This window comes from Phyllobates terribilis, unplaced genomic scaffold (genome assembly GCF_046119375.1).
Source record: "Phyllobates terribilis strain yellow unplaced genomic scaffold, ASM4611937v1 Scaffold_1__5_contigs__length_1240528914, whole genome shotgun sequence".
Taxonomy (NCBI): Eukaryota; Metazoa; Chordata; class Amphibia; order Anura; family Dendrobatidae; genus Phyllobates; species Phyllobates terribilis.
In genome coordinates this window covers 529,342,601-529,367,105 of record NW_027362761.1, presented here as the reverse complement: position 1 = coordinate 529,367,105, position 24,505 = coordinate 529,342,601, and the positions used below count along the sequence as shown (strand labels likewise).

General features: G+C 42.5%; 1 protein-coding gene across 1 annotated transcript in view; it reads right to left on the bottom strand.

The window, feature by feature from the left end:
- Positions 1-24,505, bottom strand: part of ITGA1 (integrin subunit alpha 1) — a 254,281-nt gene that overhangs the window by 23,374 nt on the left and 206,402 nt on the right. Inside the window, exons 20-24 of the mRNA XM_073680314.1 lie at positions 22,429-22,564; positions 19,170-19,250; positions 17,771-17,847; positions 8,331-8,414; positions 1,468-1,570 (exon numbers count right to left, since the gene is read on the bottom strand). Coding sequence (XP_073536415.1) covers positions 1,468-1,570; positions 8,331-8,414; positions 17,771-17,847; positions 19,170-19,250; positions 22,429-22,564 — 481 coding nt within the window. The remainder of the gene's footprint in view (positions 1-1,467; positions 1,571-8,330; positions 8,415-17,770; positions 17,848-19,169; positions 19,251-22,428; positions 22,565-24,505) is intronic.

The following is a 24,505-nucleotide window of genomic DNA, read 5'->3' as shown; positions in this document are numbered from 1 at the left end:
AGTCATTAGAAACAGAGTGATCTATTTCAAGTGTTTATTTCTGTTAATGTTGATGATTATGGCTTACAGCCAATGAAAACACAAAAGTCATTATCTCAGTAAATTAGAATACTTTATAGCAGCTTGAAAAATGATTTTACAATCCGAAATGTTGTCCTACTGAAATGTATGTTCAGTAAATTCACTCAATACTTGGTCGGGGCTCCTTTTGCATCAATTACTGCATCAATGCGGCGTGGCATGGAGGCGATCAACCTGTGGCACTGCTGAGATGTTATGGAAGCCCAGGTTGCTTTGATAGCAGCCTTCAGCTCATCTGCATTGTTGGGTCTGGTGTCTCTCATCTTCCTCTTGACAATACCCTATTGTCTATGGGATTAAGGTCAGACGAGTTTGCTGGCCAATCAAGCACAATGATACTGTTGTTTGTAAACCAGGTATTGGTACTTTTGGCAGTGTGGACAGGTGCCAAGTCCTGCTGGAGAATGACATTTCCATCTCCAAAAAGCTTGTCGGCAGAGGGAAGCATGAAGTGCTCGAAAATTTCCTGAGCTGACATTGGTTTTGATAAAACACAGTGGACCTACACCAGCAGATGACATGGCTCCCCAAACCATCACTGATTGTGGAAACTTCACACTAGACCTCAAGCTTCTTGGATTGTGGCCTCTCCACTCTTCCTCCAGACTCTGGGACCTTGATTTCCAAATGAAAATTAGAACTCTGGGACCTTGTGGAGTGTGTCAGTGACTGCCTTCTGGACATCTGTCACATCAGCAGTCTTCCCCATGATTGTGGAGCCTACTGAAACAGCCTAAGGGACCTTTTTAAACGCATAGGAAGCCCTTGCAGGTGTTTTTTTGCTAATTATTCTAATTTACTGATATAATGACTTTTGTGTTTTCATCGGCTGTAAGCCATAATCATCAACATTAACAGAAATAAACACTTGAAATAGATCACTCTGTGTGTAATGACTTTATATAATATATGAGTTTCACTTTTTGGATTGAAGAACTGAAATAAATGAACTTTTTGATGATATTCTAATTCTGTGAGATGCACCTGTATTAGCTTTGCTGTGTATTATGATGTTATGCAGAAGCTGGCGTAACCATGTGGTAATAATAAGAAGAATGAACATCTGTGTCATTATTATTATGATTATTATGATATATTCCATATTTATGGAGTGCACACCATTTCTGCAGCACATTACAGTTCTCCCTGCAGGATGAATTTCTTGTCAGTCACAGTTTAGCACAGGAGAAGGAACATGTCATCATAATGTGATGTTTCCGGTCACGTTGATGGGAAATCACTTAGCGGCACTTACTTCTGACATAAACACAAGGTCACTTTGATAAGTTATAGAAAATTCTTTGGATGGTCATTTAAAGACTTGTAATGTTTCCTTTCTCTATATATATGAAAAAGAATTGTACGCCATTTTGGAAGTAATCTTACCATATAATTTAGATTGATTTCTGGCCCAATTGCATCGGTGGAGTCAATGACGGCGGAGATTGAATCATTGGCGGGGAAGCTGACATGGAATTCTTTTTTAGAACTTCAAACAAGAAAACAACAACAAAAAGAAGTTAATCAAAAGTCTCACACCCATCATATCCAATATAATAATATGTATACACTAGTGTGAAAATTTCCCCAAAATGCTCCTTGGTCTGAAAAGAGTTGACCACAACATTGTAGATTATATGAAGAATAATAATGATATTGAATAGTATAAGAGAAAAATCTCATTACTTTATGTGGCGCCCTGCTCCGCACAGGTGCCACAGAACCCAGTAGGGTGCATGGATGGACTTCTCCACAAGAGGCCCTCACACATTCACACACCTCCACCCTACCACCTCAGACCACCAGAGGGAGCCCGTTAGGGATATATATGGAGGGTGGAGCCAGGCAGCTCAGTTTGTTTTACAGTGTGCTGGCACTTAAACCAGTGAACACGCAGCACGCTGGCTGCAGTGCTTAGGCGAGCCAAGGCCTACAGCATGAGTTGAGTTCTGAGGGCCCCGAGTGTGGCCGACGGCAAAGAGGAAAGGAGAGAGGAGTTGAGGGGGCAGAGGAAGTTACCAGGCTCACCCCGAACTATACACCGGGTCCCCGCCTACAGGGTCCCTTTATACCCAGTAGGGATCACCGGATACCTGGAGAACTACAAGTCCCAGGTCAACCAACGCTGACTACCGTACCAGGGCTAGGAGTCACGGAGGCCCCAGCGTCCAGGGAGAGTGATCTCCAAGAGAAGGCCCTACCACCAGGTCAGCAGGTGCAAGAGAGAGAGAGAGACAGTAAATAAGCCAGGCCTAGCTCCAGGCAGGTCAGAAGCTTAGCAGGTGAAAGCAACGGATCAGGAGGCCTTATACCCGCTCACTGGGGAGAGTCCAGAAGTGCACCCTTCCTACCGAGTACCCTGGACCATAACTGCATCTACACCAGTAAAGGTACCGAAGCGAAGCCCCGAGTGAGTGTCTGTCATTTCTCCCTGAACTGTCCTAGCCGTCTCTCACCTGTACCACCATCCATTTCCCCATGCTGCCCTGAGGCCCGCTCCACCTGTCGGGAACCGTTCCATCATAAGCAGACCTAACATCTGCCTCAGAAGACTGTCCCAGCGCTGGTAGTCCATACCAGGCACCACAGGTGGCGTCACAAACTATTCCAAACCCCATATAAAGCCAATTTTCCCTTTCTTTTCGTTGACCGCCCTGAGCCATGGACTGGGCCAGCCACCGTGATATCCCCCACCAGAATCCAAAGGTCCGGCTGCTGAGTACCCCACGGCTCTGGGGGCGCGGCATTTACATTGCTTTTTGACCTCTGCTGAAATAAAAAATGGGTACAGATGTACCAAGCGCCAGTGATATCACCGCAGCATTATTGTGGCACACGTAACACACAGCGAAGCTGCTCATCTGCTTTCCGTTAAGGTGATAGTGCTACACAATTTGAGTGTGAATGCTGCTTAGTGCTCGTTGTGCTAAACCAATGCCCGTTGCTTACAGAGTGTTCATTTATCTTTTGCTACATCTACAAACAATATATAAATAATACACAAAATCACTACGTCTACAGTACTGTGCAAATTTTTTATTCAAGTGAGGAAAAAATACAAGTGTTAATAGTTTATTTTTATCAATTAACAAAATGCAAAGTGAATGAACTAAAGAGAAATCAAATCAATATTTGGTGTGATCACCCTTTGCCTTAAAAACAGCATCAGTTCTTTCTGATTCACTCTCAAACAGTTTTTGAAAGAACTCGACAGAAAGATTGTTCCAAACATCTTGGAGAACTAAAAACAGATCTTCAGTGGGTGTTGCTTGTGCAAATTCTCCTTGTCTTTCAGTAAATCCAGCCAGACTCAATAACGTTGAGATCAGGGTTCTGTGGGGGCTGGATCATCACTTCCAGGACTCCTTGTTCTTCTTTACACTGAAGATCGTCATTAATGACATTGGCTGTGTGTTTGGGATCGTTTTCTTGCTGCAGAATACGTTTGGAGCCAATCAGATGCCACCCTGATGGTATTGTATGATTGATAAGTACTTGTATCTGACTGTATTTCTCAGCATTGAGGACACCGTTAATCTTGCAAAATCCCCAGCTACTTTTGAAGAAATGCAGCCTCAAACTCGAAAGGACCTTCCATCATGTTTCACTGTTGCCTGCAGACAGTCATTATGGTACAGCTCTCCAGGCAATTAAACTGCCTTCTATTACAGCAAAATATTTCACGTTTTGACTCATCGCTCCAGACCACTTTCTGCCATTTTTCTGCACCCCGGGTAATATGTTTTCCTGTATAGTTGGTATCACTTGTCTCCATGATGAATATATGGCTTTTGAACACAATTCTTTCATGAAGACCACTTTTCTTCAGACTTCCCTGAACATTAGATGTTTGTAGATAGGTACCACTGGTTGCTGACAGTTCAGAGCTGATGGCACTACTGGGCATCTTCTTATTTCGAACGGAAGTAAGTTTGGTGTGTCTTTTATCTGCCACACTAAGTTTCCTTGGCTGTCCACTGCATCTACAATTCTCAATGGAGCTCATTTCTTGGTGTACTCAATGATGAGAAATACAGGCAGATACTTATACATCATGCAATACCACCAGAGAGGCGTCTGATTGGCTCCAAATTTATTCTGCAGCGACCACAAACATACAGGCACTGTCAGTAAGAACTATCTTCAGTGTAAAGAAGAACAAGGAGTGATGATATGGGCCCACAGAGCCCTGATCTCAACATCAGTGAGTCAGTTTGGGATTAGCTGAAGAGGCAGAAAGATCAGCACATGCAACATCCACAGAAGACCTGTGGTTAGTTCTCTAAGATGCTTGGAACAACCTCCCTGCTGAGTTCCTTAAAAAAAAAAAGGACAAGTGTACCTAGATTAATTAATGATGTTTTCAAGTCAAAGTGTGGCAACACCAAATATGGATTTAATGTAGATTTCTCGTTTGTTCATTCTCTTTGCATTCTGTTAATTGATAAAAATAAGCCATTAACACCTATAATTTTAAAGTACTGTTTATTATTATTATTTATTATTATAGAGCCATTTATTCCATGGCGCTTCACATGTGAAAGGGGTATACATAGCACAAACCATTGCAATAATTTGAACAATACAAGTCAGCGACTGGTACAGGAGGAGAGAAGACCCTAGCCACGAGGGCTCACAATCTACAAGAGATGGGTGATGATACAGTAGGTGGGGGTAGAGCTGGCCATGCAGCAGTATGGTGGAGCGGTGGTTACTGCAGGTTGTAGGCGTGTAGGAAGAGGTGGGTCTTCAGGTTCTTTTTGAAGGTTTCCACGGTAGACGAGAGTCTGATTTGTTGGGGTAGAGAGTTCCAGAGTAGGGGGGAGCCACGGGAGAAATCTTGTATGCGATTTTGGGAAGAGGAGATAAGAGGGGAGTAGAGAAGGAGATCTTGTGAGGATCGGAGGTTGCGTGCAGGTAGGTACCGGGAGACTAGATGTATGGAGGAGACAGGTTGTGGACGGCTTTGTATGCCATGGTTAGCTTTTGAACTGGAGTCTCTGGGTAATGGGGAGCCAGTGAAGGGATTGACAGAGAGGAGAGGCTGGGGAATAGCGGGGGGACATGTGGATTAGTTGTGCAGCAGAGTTTAGGATAGATTGGAGGGGTGCAAGAGTGTTGGAAGGGAGGCCACAGAGCAGGAGGTTGCAGTAGTCCAGGCGGGAGATGATGAGGGTGTGCACTAGTATTTTTGAAGATTCGTAGTTGAGGAATGTGTGGATTTGGGAGATATTTTTGAGTTGGAGTTGGCACGAAGTGGAAAGTGCTCGGATATGTGGTTTGAAGGAAAGATCAGAGTCCAGGGTTACCCCGAGGCAGCGAGCTGGTGGGACTAGGGAGAATAAGCAGCCATTGACTATGATGAATAGGTCAGATGGGGGGGTTGAGTGAGACGGTGGAACTATGATGAATTCAGTTATATCCATGTTAACTTTTAGAAATCTGTCAGTGAGGAAGGATGAAATAGCGGACCAACATTGTGGGATTCTGGTTAGTAAGGAGGTGATATCAGGTCCAGAGAGGTAAAGCTGTGTGTCATCAGCATAGAGGTGATATTGAAAGCCATGGGACTCTATGAGCTGTCCCAGGCAGAAGGTGTAGATGGAGAAGAGTAGGGGCCCTAAGACTGAACTTTGGGGGACACCGACAGATAGGGGGCGAGATGAGGAGGTGGTGTGTGAGTGGGAGACACTGAATGTCCGGTCTGTTAGGTGTGAAGATGACTCGCCCCCAGGGCCGTGGGGTACTCGGCAGCCGGGCCTTATGGCTGCTTTTGGGGGAGATCACGGTGGCTGGCCCGGTCCGTGACCCAGGGCGGTCAGTGCAAAAATGGGAATATTTATAGGGGATTTGTCGTGACGCCACCTGTGGTGTCTGGTGAGGATCACTAGCGCTGCGACAGTCCTCTGAGGCAGATGTTAGGGCAGCTTGAGATGGAGCGGCTCCCCACAGGTGGAGCAGGCCTCAGGGCAGTGAAAACAGTGCAGGTTGCGCTGGGCGTTGTAGTGCAGGGAGGGAAATGGCACCGGCGAAACAAAGGAGCGGAGGCAGCTTAGTGCAGTCATCCAAGATTTACTCACAGTTCTTAGACAGTCCACAGGTACACTGTACTGGTGCAAGCCTCCCGCGTCGCGCTGCGTTCACCGGGCAGGGGTTCAGTCCTTCCTCAGGCAGTTCGGGTGTGCCTGGCAGAACCCCACTTCCTTATGTACCTCTCTAGACCGACTTCACGCTGTGTCTTTACTCCCTCCTGCCCTGCGCTTCCCACTGTGAATCCTGTTCGGGTGCTGCGAGGTCCCCCCTGTCCGTCGGAGTTGCACAGACCTGCTTGACCTTACTTGGATTGAAGTGGGAGTTTGGCTCCCGGCTATAGAAGTCAGAAGCCTCCGGTTTTTCCAGCCGAGGCCTGAAGCTGCACGACTGGGCCAGGGGCCGGTCCCCTTCTTGCGGCCTAGATCCTCCTGACACTTGGCAGGTTTGGGGTGTACGGGTGCTGCCTGCACTCGCCGTACCCCCTAGGATCCCTTCTACAGAACGCAGCTTACTCCCTGCTCACCTCCTGGGTCTCTGTCTTAGGCCCTTGTAGTGGAGCAGAGCTCCTACAGAGACTCTGCTCCCGGACTGTTCCTCCGAACTGTCCCTACTCATCCACACTACTACTCCTTTATTCTAAGATGTCTACCTTTTTATATATCTACTGTATGAGTGCTCCCCTAAACTACTTCCTCCACCCACACCCACTACTGGTTCCCCCCTAACTTTGGGTTCCCCCCACCCCAGCCAGGGTCAGGGCTCAGCAGAAAACTACATTGCGTCTTGCCCCTCCTGCTGGCCTGGGGTAGTGTAGTGTTGGATGCAGGTGTTGGGGTTCCGTGCAGCACTCCCTCCTTACCTGAGAGAAGGGAGACACCACACCTCTGGGTGAGGTGCAGTACCTCTGTGGCGATTGAACCCTCAGGGGCAACACAAAGAGATCCAAGATAGGGCCAAGACTGTGACGCCAAGAGACGAGAGAATCTGTAGTAAGAGGGAATGGTCCACTGTGTCAAATGCAGATGACCGGTCCAGGAGGAGGAGGACAGAGTAGTGTCGCTTGGATTTGGCAGTTAGTAGGTCATTGGTGACTTTAGTCAGGGCAGTTTCAGTGGAGTGATGCAGTCAGAAGCCAGATTGGAGGCGATCAAAGAGGGAGCAGCAGGAGAGGTGGGAGGACAGTTCAGAATGGATGTGCTGTTCCAGTAGTTTTGAGGCATAGGGGAGAAGTGATATGGGGCGATAGCTAGTCAGAGAGGATGGATCAAGAGAGAGCTTTTTGAGGATGGGTGTGATTGAGGCATGTTTGAAGCATGAGGGGAAGATACCGGTTGTTAGTGACAGGTTGAAGAGGTGGGTTAGGGTTGGGATGAAGACTGTGGTGAGGTTAGGGATGATGTGTGACTGGATTGGGTCAAGTTCGCTGGTGGTGAGGTGTGATTTGGAGAGTGAAGAGGAAACTTGATTGTCTGTAATGGTGGAGAAGCTGGTTTATGGAATTTCTTTAGAATTTTCCACAGTTTTTAAATTCTAGTGAATCTGAATTTTCGGGAATTCAATTCACATGCATTTAGCACACCTGTCGAGCGACATATTGCTGGATTCATATGGGCCGGAAAAGGGTTAAAAAAACAATAGGATTTCATACTCATCTCGTCTCTCGTCTGTCACTGCTGCTACACCTCTCTACCGGCCCTCTGCTATATTCCTTATATACTCTGGGTCTGATATTCCCTTCACTCTTCTCCAGCGCTAGCAAAGCCTCAACACATGATATCATATGTGGCACGACGTGGGGTGACACATGTTGTAATGTTATAATGTGCATTGAGGCCTATTCATAGCAGCGATGAAAAACTGGAGAAGACCAGAGCTGCACAGGTGTTGTAGGGAGCGAGGAGAGGACCGGCAGAGAGATAGAAGAGAGGGAAGTGTTAAGATGAGTATGATATTTGTTTTTTTAACCTCTTCCCAGTCCATTTATTATCCTTTATTATGCTTTAGGATCGGGTGATCTCAGACCATAATAAGCAGCTTTTTTTAGCAGATATCAGGGCTCATTTGATTCGCATCAGATAAACTCAATGTGAATTGAATTTCCCAACCAAATTTAAAGCAAATTTGCCAAATTTTAATTTTGATAGATTTTCTCATCTCTAAATATTTTAATATTTGTATTCTGTGATTAAAAAAAACCCAAAACATTCAGTAAATACCCAGTGAATGTCAGCCAAGACTCGTATTTAACAGGGATTGTAAAGTTCTTTCTGTTATCATCGAAGTTCTTCTCTTCACTGTCACTAAAAGACAACAAGAAAAATGCATTAATCTCCATTATTTTGATATTACAATGTGTACCATAGATCTTTCTATTTGATATACAGTACAGACCAAAGCAGTCATCAAAGCAAAAGGTGGCTACTTTGAAGAACCTTTTTTGTTAAGTGTATAATTCCACATGTGTTAATTCATAGTTTTGATGCCTTCAGTGTGAATGTAACATAACATAGTAACATAGTTTGTAAAGCCGAATAAAGACTTGCGTCCATCAAGTTCGACCTGTTAGTTCTGTAATTGCTAAAGTTGATCCAGAGGAGGGCAAAAACCCCAAATGATTTAGCCAATCTTCACCTGAGGAAAAATTCCCTCCCGACTCTGAAACCAGCAGTCAGAATAAATCCCTGTATCAATCTACTATTTTATTTTATTTTTAAGTATATGCTGAAATCTGCCTGGTATCTAGAAATGCATCCAGTCCCCGCTTGAACTGGTGTAGTGAATCCGACATTACCGTCTCCTCACTCAGTGAATTCCATATTCTCACTGCTCTTACCGTAAAGAACCCCTTCCTATGCTGGTGCTGAAACCTTTTCTCTTCCAGTCTTAGTGAGTGCCCTCTTGTTACCGTAATATCCCTCCTTTTGAACAAATCCCGGGCAAGATCTCTATACTGTCCCCTAACATATTTGTACACATTTATTATGTCCCCCCTCAACCTTCTCTTTTCCAGGCTGAATAGTCCTAGTTTTGCCAACCTCTCTGGGTATTGCAGTCCCTCCATTCCCTTTATTAATTTTGTTGCCCTCCTTTGTACCTTTTCAAGCTCATTTATATCCTTTCTATATATTGGGGCCCATAACTGAGCACAGTATTCCAAGTGTGGTCTGACCAGTGCTTTGTACAGTGGAAGAACAATGTTCTCATCCTTTGCAGCTATACCTCTTCTGATACATCCCATTACCCTGTTTGGCCTTACAGCAGCGGCCTGACTTTGGGCACTCCAATTTAGTTTGCTATCAATCAAGATGCCCAAGTCCTTCTCCATCTCTGAATTCCCCAATGATTTCCCATTCAGTGAGTACTGGTGACTTCCATTTTTCCTTCCCATATGTATGACCTTACATTTCTCCTCGTTAAACCTCATTTGCCATTGAATGCTCCACCTACCCAGCTTATCCAAATCCCTCTGTAGGTCTGCACTGTCCTCTTTTGTATTAATTGTTTTACATAACTTTGTGTCATCTGCAAATATTGATATTTTACTATTTATCCCGTTGACTATGTCGTTAATAAAGATATTAAATAACATTGGGCCTAGTACAGACCCCTGTGGTACCCCACTAGTGACGCTTACCCAATCTGAGTATATTCCATTTATAACCACCCTCTGCCTTCTATCCTTTAGCCAGTTAGCTACCCACTTGCAGACATTTTCCCCCAGCCCCATCATTCTCATTTTGTATACCAACCTATTATGTGGCACGCTATCGAACGCTTTTGAGAAGTCGAGATACACGACATCCACTGGTTCCCCCTGATCTACTCGAGAGCTAACCTCCTCGTAGAAGTCAATCAGGTTTGTTTGGCAGGAGCGATTCCTCATGAATCCATGTTGGTTCGAGATTAAAAGATTATTAGCATCAAGATGCTCCGTAATTGCCTCTTTAATGAAGCTTTCAAAAATTTTGCCCACAACGAACGTCAGACTCACCGGCCGATAGTTTCCGGTGTCACTTTTCGCTCCCTTTTTGAATATTGGCACTACATTCGCCTGTCGCCAATCAAGTGGCACAGACCCAGTCTCAACAGAGTCCTTAAATATAAGATATAACGGTCTGTCTATCACATTACTTAGTTCCCTTAGTACCCGTGGGTGTATGCCATCAGGTCCTGGTGATTTGTTTATTTTAATGTTACTGAGGCGTTTCTGTACCCCAGCTTGGGTTAGATTTGTCATACTTAGTGGAGGATTAAGCTTGTCACTTCTCATTTCTCCTGTTAGTTCGATTTCCTTTGTGAAAGTTGTCGAAAAAAAATTATTTAATAGATTAGCTTTATCCTCATCTTTCTCTATGATTTTGCCTTCCTCACTTTTTATCGGTCCAATATTATCCGATCTAATCCTTTTACTATTTATATATGTAAAGAACAGTTTGGGATTTGATCTACTTTCCCTAGCAATACGTCTCTCTGTTTCCTCCTTCGCTATTTTTATTTGTTTTTTACAGGTTCTCGTTTTTTCCTTGTAACACATTAGTGCCTCCTTACTGTTTTCCTGTTTTAATCTCTTGAATGCCTCTTTTTTGCTATTTAACGCCCCTTTTATGTTCTTGTTCAACCATATTGGTTTCCTCTTATTTCTGGCCCTTTTATTCCCATACGGTATATACCTCTCGCACTGAGTATTCAGAATTCTTTTGAAGGTTTCCCATTTACTATTCGTATTCCATTGATTAAGAACTTTGTCCCAGTCAATAAGTTGAAGGCTTTCTTTCAGCTGATCAAACTTCGCCCTCCTAAAGTTTAATGTTTTTGTTGTTCCCTTATTGATAACCCTACTGAAGGGCATTTTGAAGTCGATAATATTATGGTCGCTATTACCTAGGTGCCCCCCTATCTGTACCTCAGTTATTCTATCAGGCCTATTAGTCAATATTAAGTCCAACACGGCCTTCCCTCTCGTTGGTTCCTGCACTAGTTGGGAGAGATAATTATCCTTAATATTTGTCAAGAACCTTTTTCCTTTCTGAGATCTACAGGTTTCTGTTTCCCAGTCAATATCCCAGTACAATTTTCATAGTCATGAAAATACAGAAAAGTCTTTAAATGAGAAGGTGTGTCCAAACTTTAGGTCTGTACTATAGTTTCCCTATTTGATCTGTCATCTCTCATTACTGCCAACTAAGAAATCGTGCACATGAGTATGAAAGCTGTGTATAAACTCTGAATGGAGCGAAAAACCATGGAGGATGGAGCTTCCACATGAAAGGTCACCAACTTTTTCATGTGGTTTTGTCCTGATGAAGCAGCAGTTCTCCACACGTTGCCTCCTGGATTTCCTTTTTCATCTTATGGTATGTTCAGCATCGCAGTTAAAGATCCATCCTCGATGGTTTTTCTCTCCTTGTATGTATCCTTTGATCTGTAGCAGACAGTTTTCTGAGCTTTCTATGGTGTTGTTGTTCCACAACCATGCCGGTTGAGCACATCCCTACACCTATCGTCCTCTGTCCGGGTAAGACCATATTTTGCGCTATATTAAACTCTGAATGGAACAGAACTGTAATACTCCATCCTTATAAGGTCCTCTACCTCCTTCTCTCCCTTGGAGGCATACAGAAAGAAAACTCAGGTATCCCATCACATGGCAAATTACAGAGCATTGGCTCTTGACTGCCATTTCAACTCATCAGTACCCTGCAATCGCGTCGTGGTAGAACAGATGAGAACTAAAACGCACACTCACACCGGATCATATGACTTAAAGGGGGTTTTCCCATGAACAAAAGTTCATTTTAAAGTTGATTTTAATCAAAAGATCTTAGAATAATAATAATTTCCACAATTGGATGTGTTTAAATAAAATGTTCCTGTGCTGAGATAATCTTATAAATGTGCCCCTGCTGTGTACTGTGTAATGGCTGTGTCTGACCGTGCAAGAACATGGTCTGATCATACCACAGCTCTTGGGTTCTGGGAGAAACAAAGTATACAGACATTACAGCATGGGATCGCAAATAATTATTTATTTGAAGTAAAACATTGTTTAAAAATAGGCAGTGAAATGTTTTATCTTACAAAAAGAATCAGTTGTGATCCCATGCTGTCCTGTCTGTATACTCTTTTGCTTCCTCCCCTGCCCAGGAGCTGTGGTATGATCAGACCATGTCCCTGTACGGTCAGACACAGCCATTACACAGTACAGAGCAGGGGCACATTTATAAGATTATCTCAGCACAGGAACATTTTATTTAAACACATCCAATTGTGAAAATTATTATTATTCCAAGATCTATTGATTAAAATGAACTTTTGCTTGTTGGAAAACCCCTTTAACTCCTTTACCCCTGAAGGCTGCTTGCACATTAATGACCAGGCCAATTTTTACAATTCTGACCAGTGTCAATTTATGAGGTAATAACTCAGAAATGCTGCAACAGATCCCACTGATTCTGCGTTTGTTTTTTTTCATGACATATTGTACTTCATGATAGTAGAAACATTTATTTAATATGACTAGGGTTTATTTGTGAAAAAATCTGAAATTTGACAAAAATTTTGAAAATTTTGCAATTTTCAAACTTTGAATTTTCATGCCCTTCATTCAGAGAGACATGTCACGCAAAACAGTTAATAAATAACATTTCCCACATGTCTACTTTACATCAGCACAATTTTGGAACCAACATTTTTTTTGTTAGGAAGTTATAAGGGTTAAAAGTTGACGAGTGATTTCTAATTTTTCCAACAAAATTTACAAAACCATTTTTATAAGGATCACATTACATTTGAAGTGAGTTTGAGGGGAATTTATGACAGAAAATACCCAAAAGTGACACCATTCTAAAAAATTCACCCCTCAAAGTGCTCAAAACCACAAGAAGCTTATTAACCCTTCAGGTTCTTCACAGGAATTTTTGGAATGTGAAAGAAAACAATGAACATTTAACTTTTTTTCACAAAAAAATTATTTTAGACCCAATCTTTTTTTTATTTTTGTAAGAGTAACAGGAAAAAATGGACCCCAAAATTTGTTGTGCAATTTCTCCTGAGCACGGCGACACCCCATATGTTGGGGAAAACCACTGTTTGGGTGCACAGCAGGGCTCGGAAGGGAAGGAGCACCATTTGCCTAAACCAGGGGTGTCCAAACTTTTTTCTAAGAGTGCCAAATTTGATGAAGTGAACATGTGCGAGGGCCGATCATTTTGCTTGACATTCTTTGGACCATTAAAATGAATGCAAATAAACTTTTTTTGCAAAGTTTATTGAAAACAGCATACTTTTTATTTTGTGACTTGGATGACAAATCTAAACAGGTGTTTAATCAATCTGCCTTAAAGGGGTTAACCCAGACATACCCCCATTCTCACCCAGGAAGCCCCTCCCCGACTTGAGCATCGAAGCAGTTTATGCTCCAATGTCCTACTTTTGCCCTGCACTAAATTGCGCAGAGGAAAGGCATTTTCTGGAGTTCTAGTGACATACCCGGCTCTCCACGGGGCTGGCAGAAAGCCCAGTGACGTCACCGGCACTGATGGGCGGGCTTTATCACCAGTAAACCAGCTAGAGCAGCGCTAAAGCCTGCACATTAGAGCCGGTGAAGCCTCCTACCGGCAGTGTGTCATTGTAAATAGCACAGGGCAAGGGAGCACATCGGAGCATGAGATGCTTTGATGCCCATGGCAGGGGGGCTGCCTGGGTGAAAAAGGGGGTATGTCTGGGTTCTGAACTTGGACAACCCCTTTAATATAATAAAAACAGGAAACTGAGATATCTCAGGAACATTTTAAAGTACATTACACAAAGTAATGTAAGGTTGTCTGTCAACTTATAAGTTCAAAAAATGTGAACAGGAACATAACAGCAAGTATACATGTGTTCAAATATATAACTGTCTATCCAACTGACATTAATTGAGATTTTACAACATATTAATCTCAATTAAAAAAAAGAAACTAGCCTGCACTAATGTGAAGGGTGAAACTGGGATCTGGACTGCAGCACATAGACTAGGTCTGGTTCAATGGCCGTGGTTTTGATGTGCAAAATGTCACGCAGGTGAGAGTCACTTAGTCTTGTCCTCACGCGGTTCTTGTTAAAGTTCATAACAGAGAATGTCTTCTCACACAAATATGTTGAGCCAAACAAGCTCAGGGTTTTCTTAGCCAATGTTCGAATCTCTTGAAACCGGCTCTTATCCAGTTGGCGGTAAAAGTTAACAAGAGAGAGCTGTTGATGACGACTGCGTAACTCGCTGTCACAATGTAGCTCAATGAGCTCGAGCTGCAACTGATCAGGAGCATTGTCGGGGTCAACAGAGAATGGAGAGGAGAAAATGCTGATCTCCTTTTCAATAGCTGCAAAATCTTGAAAGCGCCGTTGAAACTCCCCAGCCAGAGATGTGATGTCTGCTGCATACCTGCTTATTTGCGCATGGATATCATCCTGTGGAAAACTGTTAATTATTTCCTGTAGCGCTGAAAAATGGATGGTATTGGGCGGTGTTTGTGACAACTGCCTTAGGAAAAGTTGCAGCTTTGTTCCAAAGGCTTTGAGGTGTGAATAAAGTTGGTTCACCGCTGCATCTTTGCCCTGAAGATTCATGTTCAGTACATTCAGATGCTTTGTTAGGTCGACTAGAAACCCCAAATCAGCCAGCCAAATTGGATCAGATAGTTCTCGCATCGTTTGTCCCTTTGTTTCCAAGAATTCTCCTATTTCCTTTCTGAGAGAGTAGAAACGTTGCAGTGCAGACCCCCGACTGAGCCATCTTACATCGTTATGATATGAAACATCTTCATATTCAGCCTGGATATCCAGTAGAAACTGTTTAAACTGGCGGTGGCACAGGGCTTTAGAGCGGATAAAATTAATGGTCTTTAGTACCGGTTTCATAACATGATCATATTGGAGATGTTTAGCACAGAGAACTTGTTGATGAATGATGCAATGAAGTTTAATAGCTTTGCCTCCTTCTTCGCTCACCTTGTTACAGATTAGGGTTGATAATCCACTTCGTTCACCAGTCATGGCAGGTGCCCCATCAGTAATAATCCCAGTAACTTTGTTCCAAGGCAGTTTCATGTCATCTATGGCAGAACTAACAGAATCAAATAAATCTTTCCCTCTTGTTTGATCCTTGAGGCTCTGGAGGTCAAGTAGCTCTTCAGTCACATTCATTTCATCGTCCACCCCTCTTAAAAAAATCAGCAACTGAGCCGTGTCAGATAGGTCCGTGCTTTCATCACAGGCTATTGAAAAGAAGTCAAAATCAGCTCCTTTTGACATTAACTGTCTCTTAATATCCGATGAAATTTCTTCAATTCTCCGTGCTACAGTGTTACGAGCCAGGCAAATGTTGGAAAACTCTTGCTTCTTCTCGGGACAGACATTCTCTACCATTTTCATAACACATTCTTTGATAAAGTCACCCTCTGCAAAAGATTTGCAATTTTTAGCAATTAACGCTGCCACCTCATAGCTCGCCTTTGTGGCATTTTCATTTGACTCACGGGCTCTTGTAAAAAATCGCTGTTGTGACAATAAAACAGCTTCAAGTTGCTTATACTTTTCACTTCGGTCGTGCCCTGTTAGCTTGTCGTATGTGCTATGTCTCGTCTGATAGTGTCGCTTGACATTAAATTCTTTATAAACAGCAACGGTCTCTTGGCATATCAGACAAACACAGTGATTCTTTATTTCAGTGAAAAAATATTCTACTTTCCACTTGTCCTGGAAGCGGCGGCCCTCACTGTCAACTTTTCGTTTCATATTTGTAGTTGCCATTATAAAAATTGGCCAGAAGGGGAGAGATTAAAAGGCGCAGAGGGTGGAACAGCAAAAATAAGATACTGCTATATGCTTTATAACACAGGCAGAGAATAGCAAGCTGTGCAACAGTCGCACATCAGATAATGGAATTATAGCACAGTGACAGGCAGTCAGGGGTTAATGAAGGGTATGACAGCTTGCTACCACAAGCTTGTGTGAGAGCCCTGCTGGCCTAACCTTTCTGGAGGTGTAAGGTGGCGCAGGGACTTATATATAACTTAATATATATATTATTTATATAATTTTACACAACTAAGCTGAGGTCTTCAGCCTATCTGACCTCTGAAAGTCTTACAACCCCTGGGGGCTGGAGATCTCGCACGTCGCGAGATCTTGGCTGGCCGGTTGCCGCCGCTCAGTACTCCGGCGCAGGGAGAAGGAAAGCCGAAATCTCGCGATGTCCGAGATTTCGGCTCTTCTCCCTGCGCCGGAGTACTGAGCGGCGGTGGCGACGAGAGCGGCGGTGGCGACGAGAGCGGCAGCGGCCGCAAGGTACATGCTGCTGGATACCTGGGGGCCTTATTAGTCCGGACCGCGGGCCGCAAATGGCCCGCGGGCCGGACTTTGGACAAGCCTGGCCTAAACAGTGGAAACCAACATGTGACACCATTTTGTAAACTAGACCCCTCAGGGAACTTATCTAGATGTGTGGTGAGCACCTTGAACCCCCAGATGCTTCACAGAAGTTTATAACATTAAGTCGTAAATATAAAATTTTCAGATTTTTCCCACAAAAATGTTTTTTAGCCCAAAATTTTGCATTTTCATAAGGTTGACAGGAAAAAATAGACCCCAAGATTTGTTATGCAATTTCTTTTGAGTACAAAGATAGCCCATATGTGGGGGAAAGCTATTGTTTGGGCGCACAGCAGGGCTCAGAAAGGAAGGAGTGACATTTTGGAACGCAGACTTTGATGGAATGGTCTGCGGGTGTCATATCGTGTTTGGAGAGCCCCTGATGTGCCTAAACAGTGGAAAATCCCCACAAGTGACCCCATTTTGGAAATTACTAGACCACTCAAGGAATTTCTTTCGATGTGTGGTGAGCACCCTGATCCCACAGGTGCTTCACCGAATTTTACAACGTTGGTCTGTGAAAATGAAAAAATATATTTTTCCCCCAAAAATGTTGTTTTAGTCCACAATATTTTTATTTTCACAAGGACAGCAGGAGAAAATGGACCCAAAAGTTTTTGTTCAATTTCTTCTGACCATTTGTGATTGAAAACTACTTTTGAGGCACAGTGCCATGCTCAGTAAGGAAGAAGCACCATATTGGAGTTCAGATTTTGCTGGGCTGGTTTGACGGTGCCATGTCACATTAGCAGAGACCTGAAGGTGCCAGAACTCCTCATAAGAGACCACGTTTTAGAAACTGCACATCTCAATGAATTCATCTAGGGGTGCAGTGAGCATGTTGATACCACATGTGCCCCCAAGAATTTCATACCATTGGGCGGTGAAGAAAGAATAATTACATTTTTACAGAGGAAAATAAAGTATTATACAGTGTCAGTTCATACTAATATATTGATGGGATATCTGTCAGTGTCAGGACATGACAACTTTGACCAAGAGATTAAGCGAGGACCCCCCCCATCTAATGACCCAGAATTCTCCAATAGGATTTATGAAAATGGGTTTTCTAAACCTGACAACTCCTTTAAGCACCAAAGTCAAAAATCAAAATAAAATCATAAAGAACATCAGCTAAAGGTATAGAGCCAAAAAATATTCACCCAAGTGTGCCGTGTGGAAACAGAATTCAAGAAGGCATGTAAGTAGCCTGTATGAGATTAGGGTCATGGTATTGATACCGTACCTTACTGCAATCATAAATATAGACACTGTATCCAGAAGATGAGAGAGGTTGAACTGGAAAGTGACCATAAAGGTGATCTTAAAAAAGAGAAAAAATAAATCCATTAGATTAGATATAGCATGATATCGATTAAGCAATGTACAGGTTCCCTATCTGGTATAATAGTGCCTCTCTGTCGTACCATTATACCCAGGATTGAAATAACATCAGCATCAGCTAGGCAGACATGTTAGCTCTATTCCCCGGAGGAGATACTGTATGTTTTATTTTATTTTTTTCTGTATAATATTTACTGAAATACAGCGATGCCAGAAAAGTCCTATGAAGTTTTTTTCTATTGTATTATGAATGTTTTTTTCATTATAAAAAAAAAAAGAAAACCGTATCCTTGAAGTCCACTTTTTTTCTACGATAAAGTGTTTATTTTTAGCAAATTTCTATCCGATTCATCAAGTATATCTTTATTTGTTGCAGCGTAGACAATGCTGAACGGATTTACTCGATAGGTTTGACAAAATAAAATATACCTAACGTACTTTTTTCAATGTTCACTTTTGTATTCTTCATTTGCTTCCTAAATGCAAAGTAAAGCTATTTTCTAAATAGTCTTCTGTAAAAAAATTCTACCATTATACCTGTGAAGATGTCTGTATCTCCATTATCTAGGACACTGATATACAAATATGCTATAAATCCATCAGAACGCCTGCTCCTGAAGACTCTCTGCTCTCCCCTCCTTCCTCTTAGTGTTAGAGATAGCACGGAGGGGGTTGTATATAGATTTTTATAGCTTGGAGAAGGGAGAAAGTATCTACAGACTCAGAGAGGACAGAGAAAACATGCTACAAATAAGGAGAAAAGTGCATAAATGATAAGAAAGTGCAGGATAGAAGCTGTTCTGATATATGGGCTAATAAAGATAGTAGCCCAAACACAGCTCACATCCAACCTATATTACTGGGAGGGACACTCCAACAAGAGAAGAAAAATCTGAAACTTTGGATCAGGTTACAAACTGCATATCAGGGGTCTGAAAATGAATGACAGAATGAAGATTGCAGACTGAAATTTTATAGTATCACTAACATGTAAAGAATATTTTTTCCCCAAGTCGAAGGTGACTAACGCCTATAGTTTGTATAAAACAAGCTAAATTCTTTCGATTGAGCAAGCTTAAAGCAGACCTGTCCTCGGAAAATATAGTAGTTATGTGTAAGGGGAAGCATCTAATCAAGGCAGATCTGACTACCTAAGATCCAAAATATATACTTGTGCATTCTAGACCAAACAATTCAGGAATCTGTCACTCCCTCCAGCTCTCCCCACCGCCTCGCCAGTACATGATGGCTTTGGTGTATTGGCCTGTATACATAGTAGATTGTGATTAACTATAACTTACCGATTCCTCCCTCTTTAGAAAAGGGTATCCAACTTTACAAACAAACTCTGTATCTAACTCACAACTCACTTTTGGCTTATCCTATTATAAAGAAAAGAGACCATGATTACATATTTTACATAATACAAATTTTTAGACATTTTTTCTCGAAAAACACCAGTAAATTCAAATTCTATAGTTTTTTTTTTTGGAAACTAGTAAAATTTCATTTATTTTAGTTATTTGTTAGCTTAAAGGGGTTATCCAGGCTCATCACTAAAGTCGCTCTATGTGACTGCAGATCTCATATCGTACGCAGCATGTGCTGTGAGGATTCTCTGGTATGATATGGATATTCCTGGCCACATTCCGACTAGACATGCATGGAGTCTAGTTGGAAAGTGGCTAGAAGTATGCATGTCTCATACTTGTGGTCACATGACTGCTCGTTCTCACCGATGGCACCTATGTATAATATGAGGATTCAAAAGTCTGCAGTAACATTGACTGCAGACTTTAGTGAAATGCTCAGACAGCCCCTTTAACTTAGTTTGATAGCTATGTAGTGTCATATCCCGTCATATATTTTATGGGCTGTTCACAGTACGATCTGGGCATCTGCAAAAAATGTAAAGGTGCTGCTCGTGGAGCCATAGACTGTACTGGACAGACGTAGTACAACTATGCTTATGTTAGGCCAGCTTTATGAAAGCTATTCACTTGGCAGAATAAAACTTCTGAAAAAGTCTTTTATAAAGACCATCAAACATAAGCATAATAATACTACATCTGACCATTATAGTCAATGGCTCCTCAGTGCGCTACTTGTGAATATGATTTTCTACACTTCTTTGAGTACTTACTCAGCGGATATAACAAGCCCTTTAAAGGGGTTTTCTACTTTATATTTATTTTACCAATTGTATTGTGTACATGATTTTGTTGCACTTACTATTATATAGGTGTGACAGGTTCTCCTCCTGCACTTGTTAGTGCCGCCATCCTCATAGACTGCACAGCTCTCCTGACCACTAAATGTCTGTACATCAGCCTCCTCCAATAGCAACACAGAAAAATCAGATTTGTGGATGATCCGCGCTGCTGGTGATGTGTTTCGAAGTACTACAGACTTCTTCATCAGGGCAGTCGGTAGTACTTCAAAACGCGTTGACTAAATAAGGAATCCGCCATTACCACTTGCTTGGACTTGGACCATCAACGCAGACCATCCACTAATCTTCTTTTCCTGTGTTTCTTTGGTCAGATGACCCATTGGGCCTGCGGCAGTTGGATCTATATGTCATGAAAATGTTGTGTATACACAACTAAATCAGTTGATCATACCATTTTTAAATGTTCTTTATTTGCTCCCGGATAAGACCCTATTGCCCTGTTTTTGCTCTCTAGCTTCTTTTTAATTCTTCCAATAGCAAAACACTTCACATACGAAAGCACTTTTCCAATTGGAGGAGGCTGATGGACAGGTCTGGTCACTGCTCCTCCACCAGCGGCCATACTGAGAACAGGAGAGCTGTGCAGGCGACACTAACAAGTGCTGGAGGAGAACCTGTAACACTTCTATCTTAGTAATCAAATCACGTCTCCAACATGTTTGATAAAATAAAGATAAAGACCACATGAATGTCCACCCTTGAAAACCATTTTATTTATTTCACCTCAACAGGTTTGAAAACTGGTGTAATTTTTTGGCAGCCAAATCAACACAACTTTTTGTATTTTCATGTAAAACTCTTTCTATTACTCTTTGACCATGAAAGTTTATTTCACATAAATTTCACTTCAAGTGAATCTGTCAGCAGGTTTTTGGTATGTAATCTGAGGACAGCATGATGTAGGGGTTGAGACACAGATTTCAGCGATATGTCACTTATTAGGCTGTGTGCTGTTATTTTCATACAATGAATGTTTTATCACCAGGAGATTATCACTGCCCATACTAGCTCCTTGATACCAAGTGGTTCGCCACGCCCCCTCCTCTGATTAGCAGCTCACTGTCAATAGATAATGTATACAGAAAGCTGTGGTGTGGGTGTCGTTAGCTTTCTGAGCTGTACTATATACTACATCTAAAAACTCTGATTGTGTCACAACTGCTGCACCCAGTAAACTAAGTGATACATCGTTGGATTCAGGGTCTCTTTGCCTACAGTATGCTGCTTTCAGATGAGGTAGCAAAAACCTGCTGACAGATTTCCTTTAAAAATATTTGTTTGCAATGGGCCATTGCCATGTAATAGGTATACTATGAGAATCGAATTCTAGTAGTTTTACTATATCTCCACTAGGGGGTGATATTGCTTTATTTAGTGTTTAATTAAAGAGTAGCTACATTTTTTATTTAATTATTGATCAGCCTTAATAAAGTTATGATTTTTTTTTTTATATAGACTCTATTACCTTATTTTGCTTCCTTCTGTTAAAGCACCAATCCAGCCACTGTCTTCTTCTGTTCTCAGTGCTCCTCCAGTCGTCTTTTGCTAGATGTGAGTAGCCCAGTGTTTGCTGGGCGGACCAGAAGTCACTTCTCAAAGTGAGTCTATGACAACCAGAAGGAAGCTCTCATAGACTTATATTGAGAGCATGCGACTGTTAGCGTTGACTTCCGGTCAGTCGGTAGATGGTGGAAAGGGAACGGCGCAGCGCCGGAAGAGCAGAAGACGGCGGCTGATAAGTATATTATTAAGGGCAGGGAACATACATTAGTAATACCAATCTGGTAATCAAATTAGCAAAGAAAACGCCGGAGTGGTGCTTTAACACCATGCTGAAAGAGATTACTTATCAGCCTAGTTCATTCTGTCTTAGCAGCTGATTTGTACTGCAGTTCTAGATAAGATCCATACTCACAGAGTGACTTTCCCTTCTTCTCTCCCCCATTCTCAGACACCATCCCCTGTCTGCTTAAGGGTGAAGGAGGCAGAGATGATCACTTTCTCAGTACAGTTTTTAGCTAAAACTGCAGTTTAAGATATCAAGAACTAGGCTGCACTTTTAGATTTGTGTTAAAAATAGGATATAGACATAGATTTTAAAGACACCATGCTGCCTGCAGTCACCACTAGTAGGAGCTTATGAGTTTACTGCCTACTGTTTTACAATGTAATCAATGATAAAACTGTATGCACTAGGCTCACATGCTCCCTCTAGTGGTGACTGTCGGCAGCATGGAGCTCTGAACACTATAAAGATACAGAGGTGGATGTGAATGAGGAATTGTATAGATTCATTTCTGCTGTAAAGTATGATCTGCACAGTTTACCTCTATTGCAGAATGTATAATATTTGGGGAGTATTTCATGGTTACAGTAGGGTTATATGCGCTGTCCCAGTTGTTCCTTAACGTCACAGTAACGGTGAACTTGTCCTTGTTATATTTTACAGCTGTCTGGTTAAAACTGGGAAAAAATAGAACAGATGAAACACATGAAGATCGTAACACTGCTGCCATGATGAAATTCAGAAGATAAAATATAACCCACATTTTCCCCCATTTTTAGTAATATTTTTATGTTTTTCTTTCTGATAAGACAACTGATGCATAAAGTTACAGCACAAGTGATCTAGAAGTAATAAAGCTGCCCAAACTCCCCTTTGAAGATCTTGTGGTTATATACACCATAATGCATTACTATGTTTTGAATGTTGATTTATTAATTTTCTGCCCAGCAACAGTTAGCTGCAGACAGAGTTAACCACTGGGAGCAGCTTTTGATGGGAGAAGTTACATGGCACAAACAGACAGTTTCCGGATACTGTTTATATAGAGATAGTACTTGAGAAGTAACAGACCTATGGTCTGGCTGCTTGCCGACTTGCATAGAAACAATATTGAGTGTGAAGAGGAAGACCACTATATATCGGATAGTAAGTTCTGTAGGAAAGCAAAGAGCAAGTGGCAGCAAGATTCCGGATTTCAGGCAGGGGGCCTAGTGGAGACAAAGGGGAGGACGAGGTCCTTAACCCAGGCTAGGGGGCCTAGTCAAAGAGACAAAACATCGCCCTGGTGAGCAGAAGTATGAGGTTATTAACCGAGCAAGACCAGAAGGCCTAATTAAAGAGATGAAACATCGCTCGGGTGAGCAGTAAGATGAGGTCCGTATTACAGGCCAGGAGGCCTAAGTAAATGGTATGAAACTTCGCTCAGGGGGAGAGAAATGGGACGATGCTCTTGAGAGAACTAAGCTAAAGGAAGGATTCATAATCTCAGTCAAATCGGTCTTAAATAGTGTTGAGCATTCCGATACTGAAATATGGGGTATAGACCGATATTCGCGGTATCAGAGTTCCGATACTGAGTTCCGATACTTTTAGAATATCGAATACCGGAATCGGAAGTTCCCATAATGCCTGCGCTCTGCAGTGTCTCTGAAGGAAGACAAGCTGGATGGCAGCGCTCAGCTGAGATCCAGCCTGTCATCAGAATGCCATCCCAGCGTGAGAGAATTCTCCTGCGCTCACGGCAAGAGCAGGAGAATTTTCCCACGCTGTCAGTGACGTGCATGAGGTGAGCCGAGTTCATTGGACATGACTAGTGTTGAGCCACCCCTGTAGTGTTCGGGTTCGGTTCGTCGAACACCGGGATGTTCGTGGAACTGTTCGTCGAACACTTTAGAACACTGTCGAACAACGTCGAACACCGTTAAAACAAATGGCAGGCAAATAAAAACACATAGAAAACACCTTCAAAGGTGTCCAAAAGCTGACAAACTGCTCAGAAGACACTCTCTTTAAAAAAGCCGGCCAGCAATTCAGCATCAGTAGCCGACAATTTAGAACAGAAAGAATAGAGCATCACACATAGATTAGATACATAGAAACATGTCAGTCACATATATTAAGAAGTACAGTGATAGTGTTGATTACTGTACTTGTCATTTAGTGTTAAAATAAAGGATTTATTAAAAAAAAAATTGGCGTGGGGTTCCCCGTAATTTTAGTCTCTAGCGGAGGTTAAGCAGACGGCTGGGGCAGATGTTTAAAGCCTGGGATGGGGGTAATACCCATGGAGCTTCCCAGGCTACTAATATCAGCCCCCAGCTGAATACCTAGCCTTTACTAGATATTAAAATGGGGGATCCCCCAAAAAAATTACGTGGGGTCCCCCCTATTTTAATAGCTAGCAAAGGCTAGGCAGACAGCTGGGGGCTGATATTAATAGCCCAGGAAGGGTGCCATGAATATTGGCCCCCTCCCAGGCTAGAAACACCAGCCGTCAGCCGCCCCAGAAATGGCGCATCCATAGGATGCGCCAATTCTGGCACTTAGCCTCGCTCTTCCCACTGCCCTGTAGCGGTGGCAGTGGGGTGATAGGGCTGGGGTTGATGTCAGCTTATAAT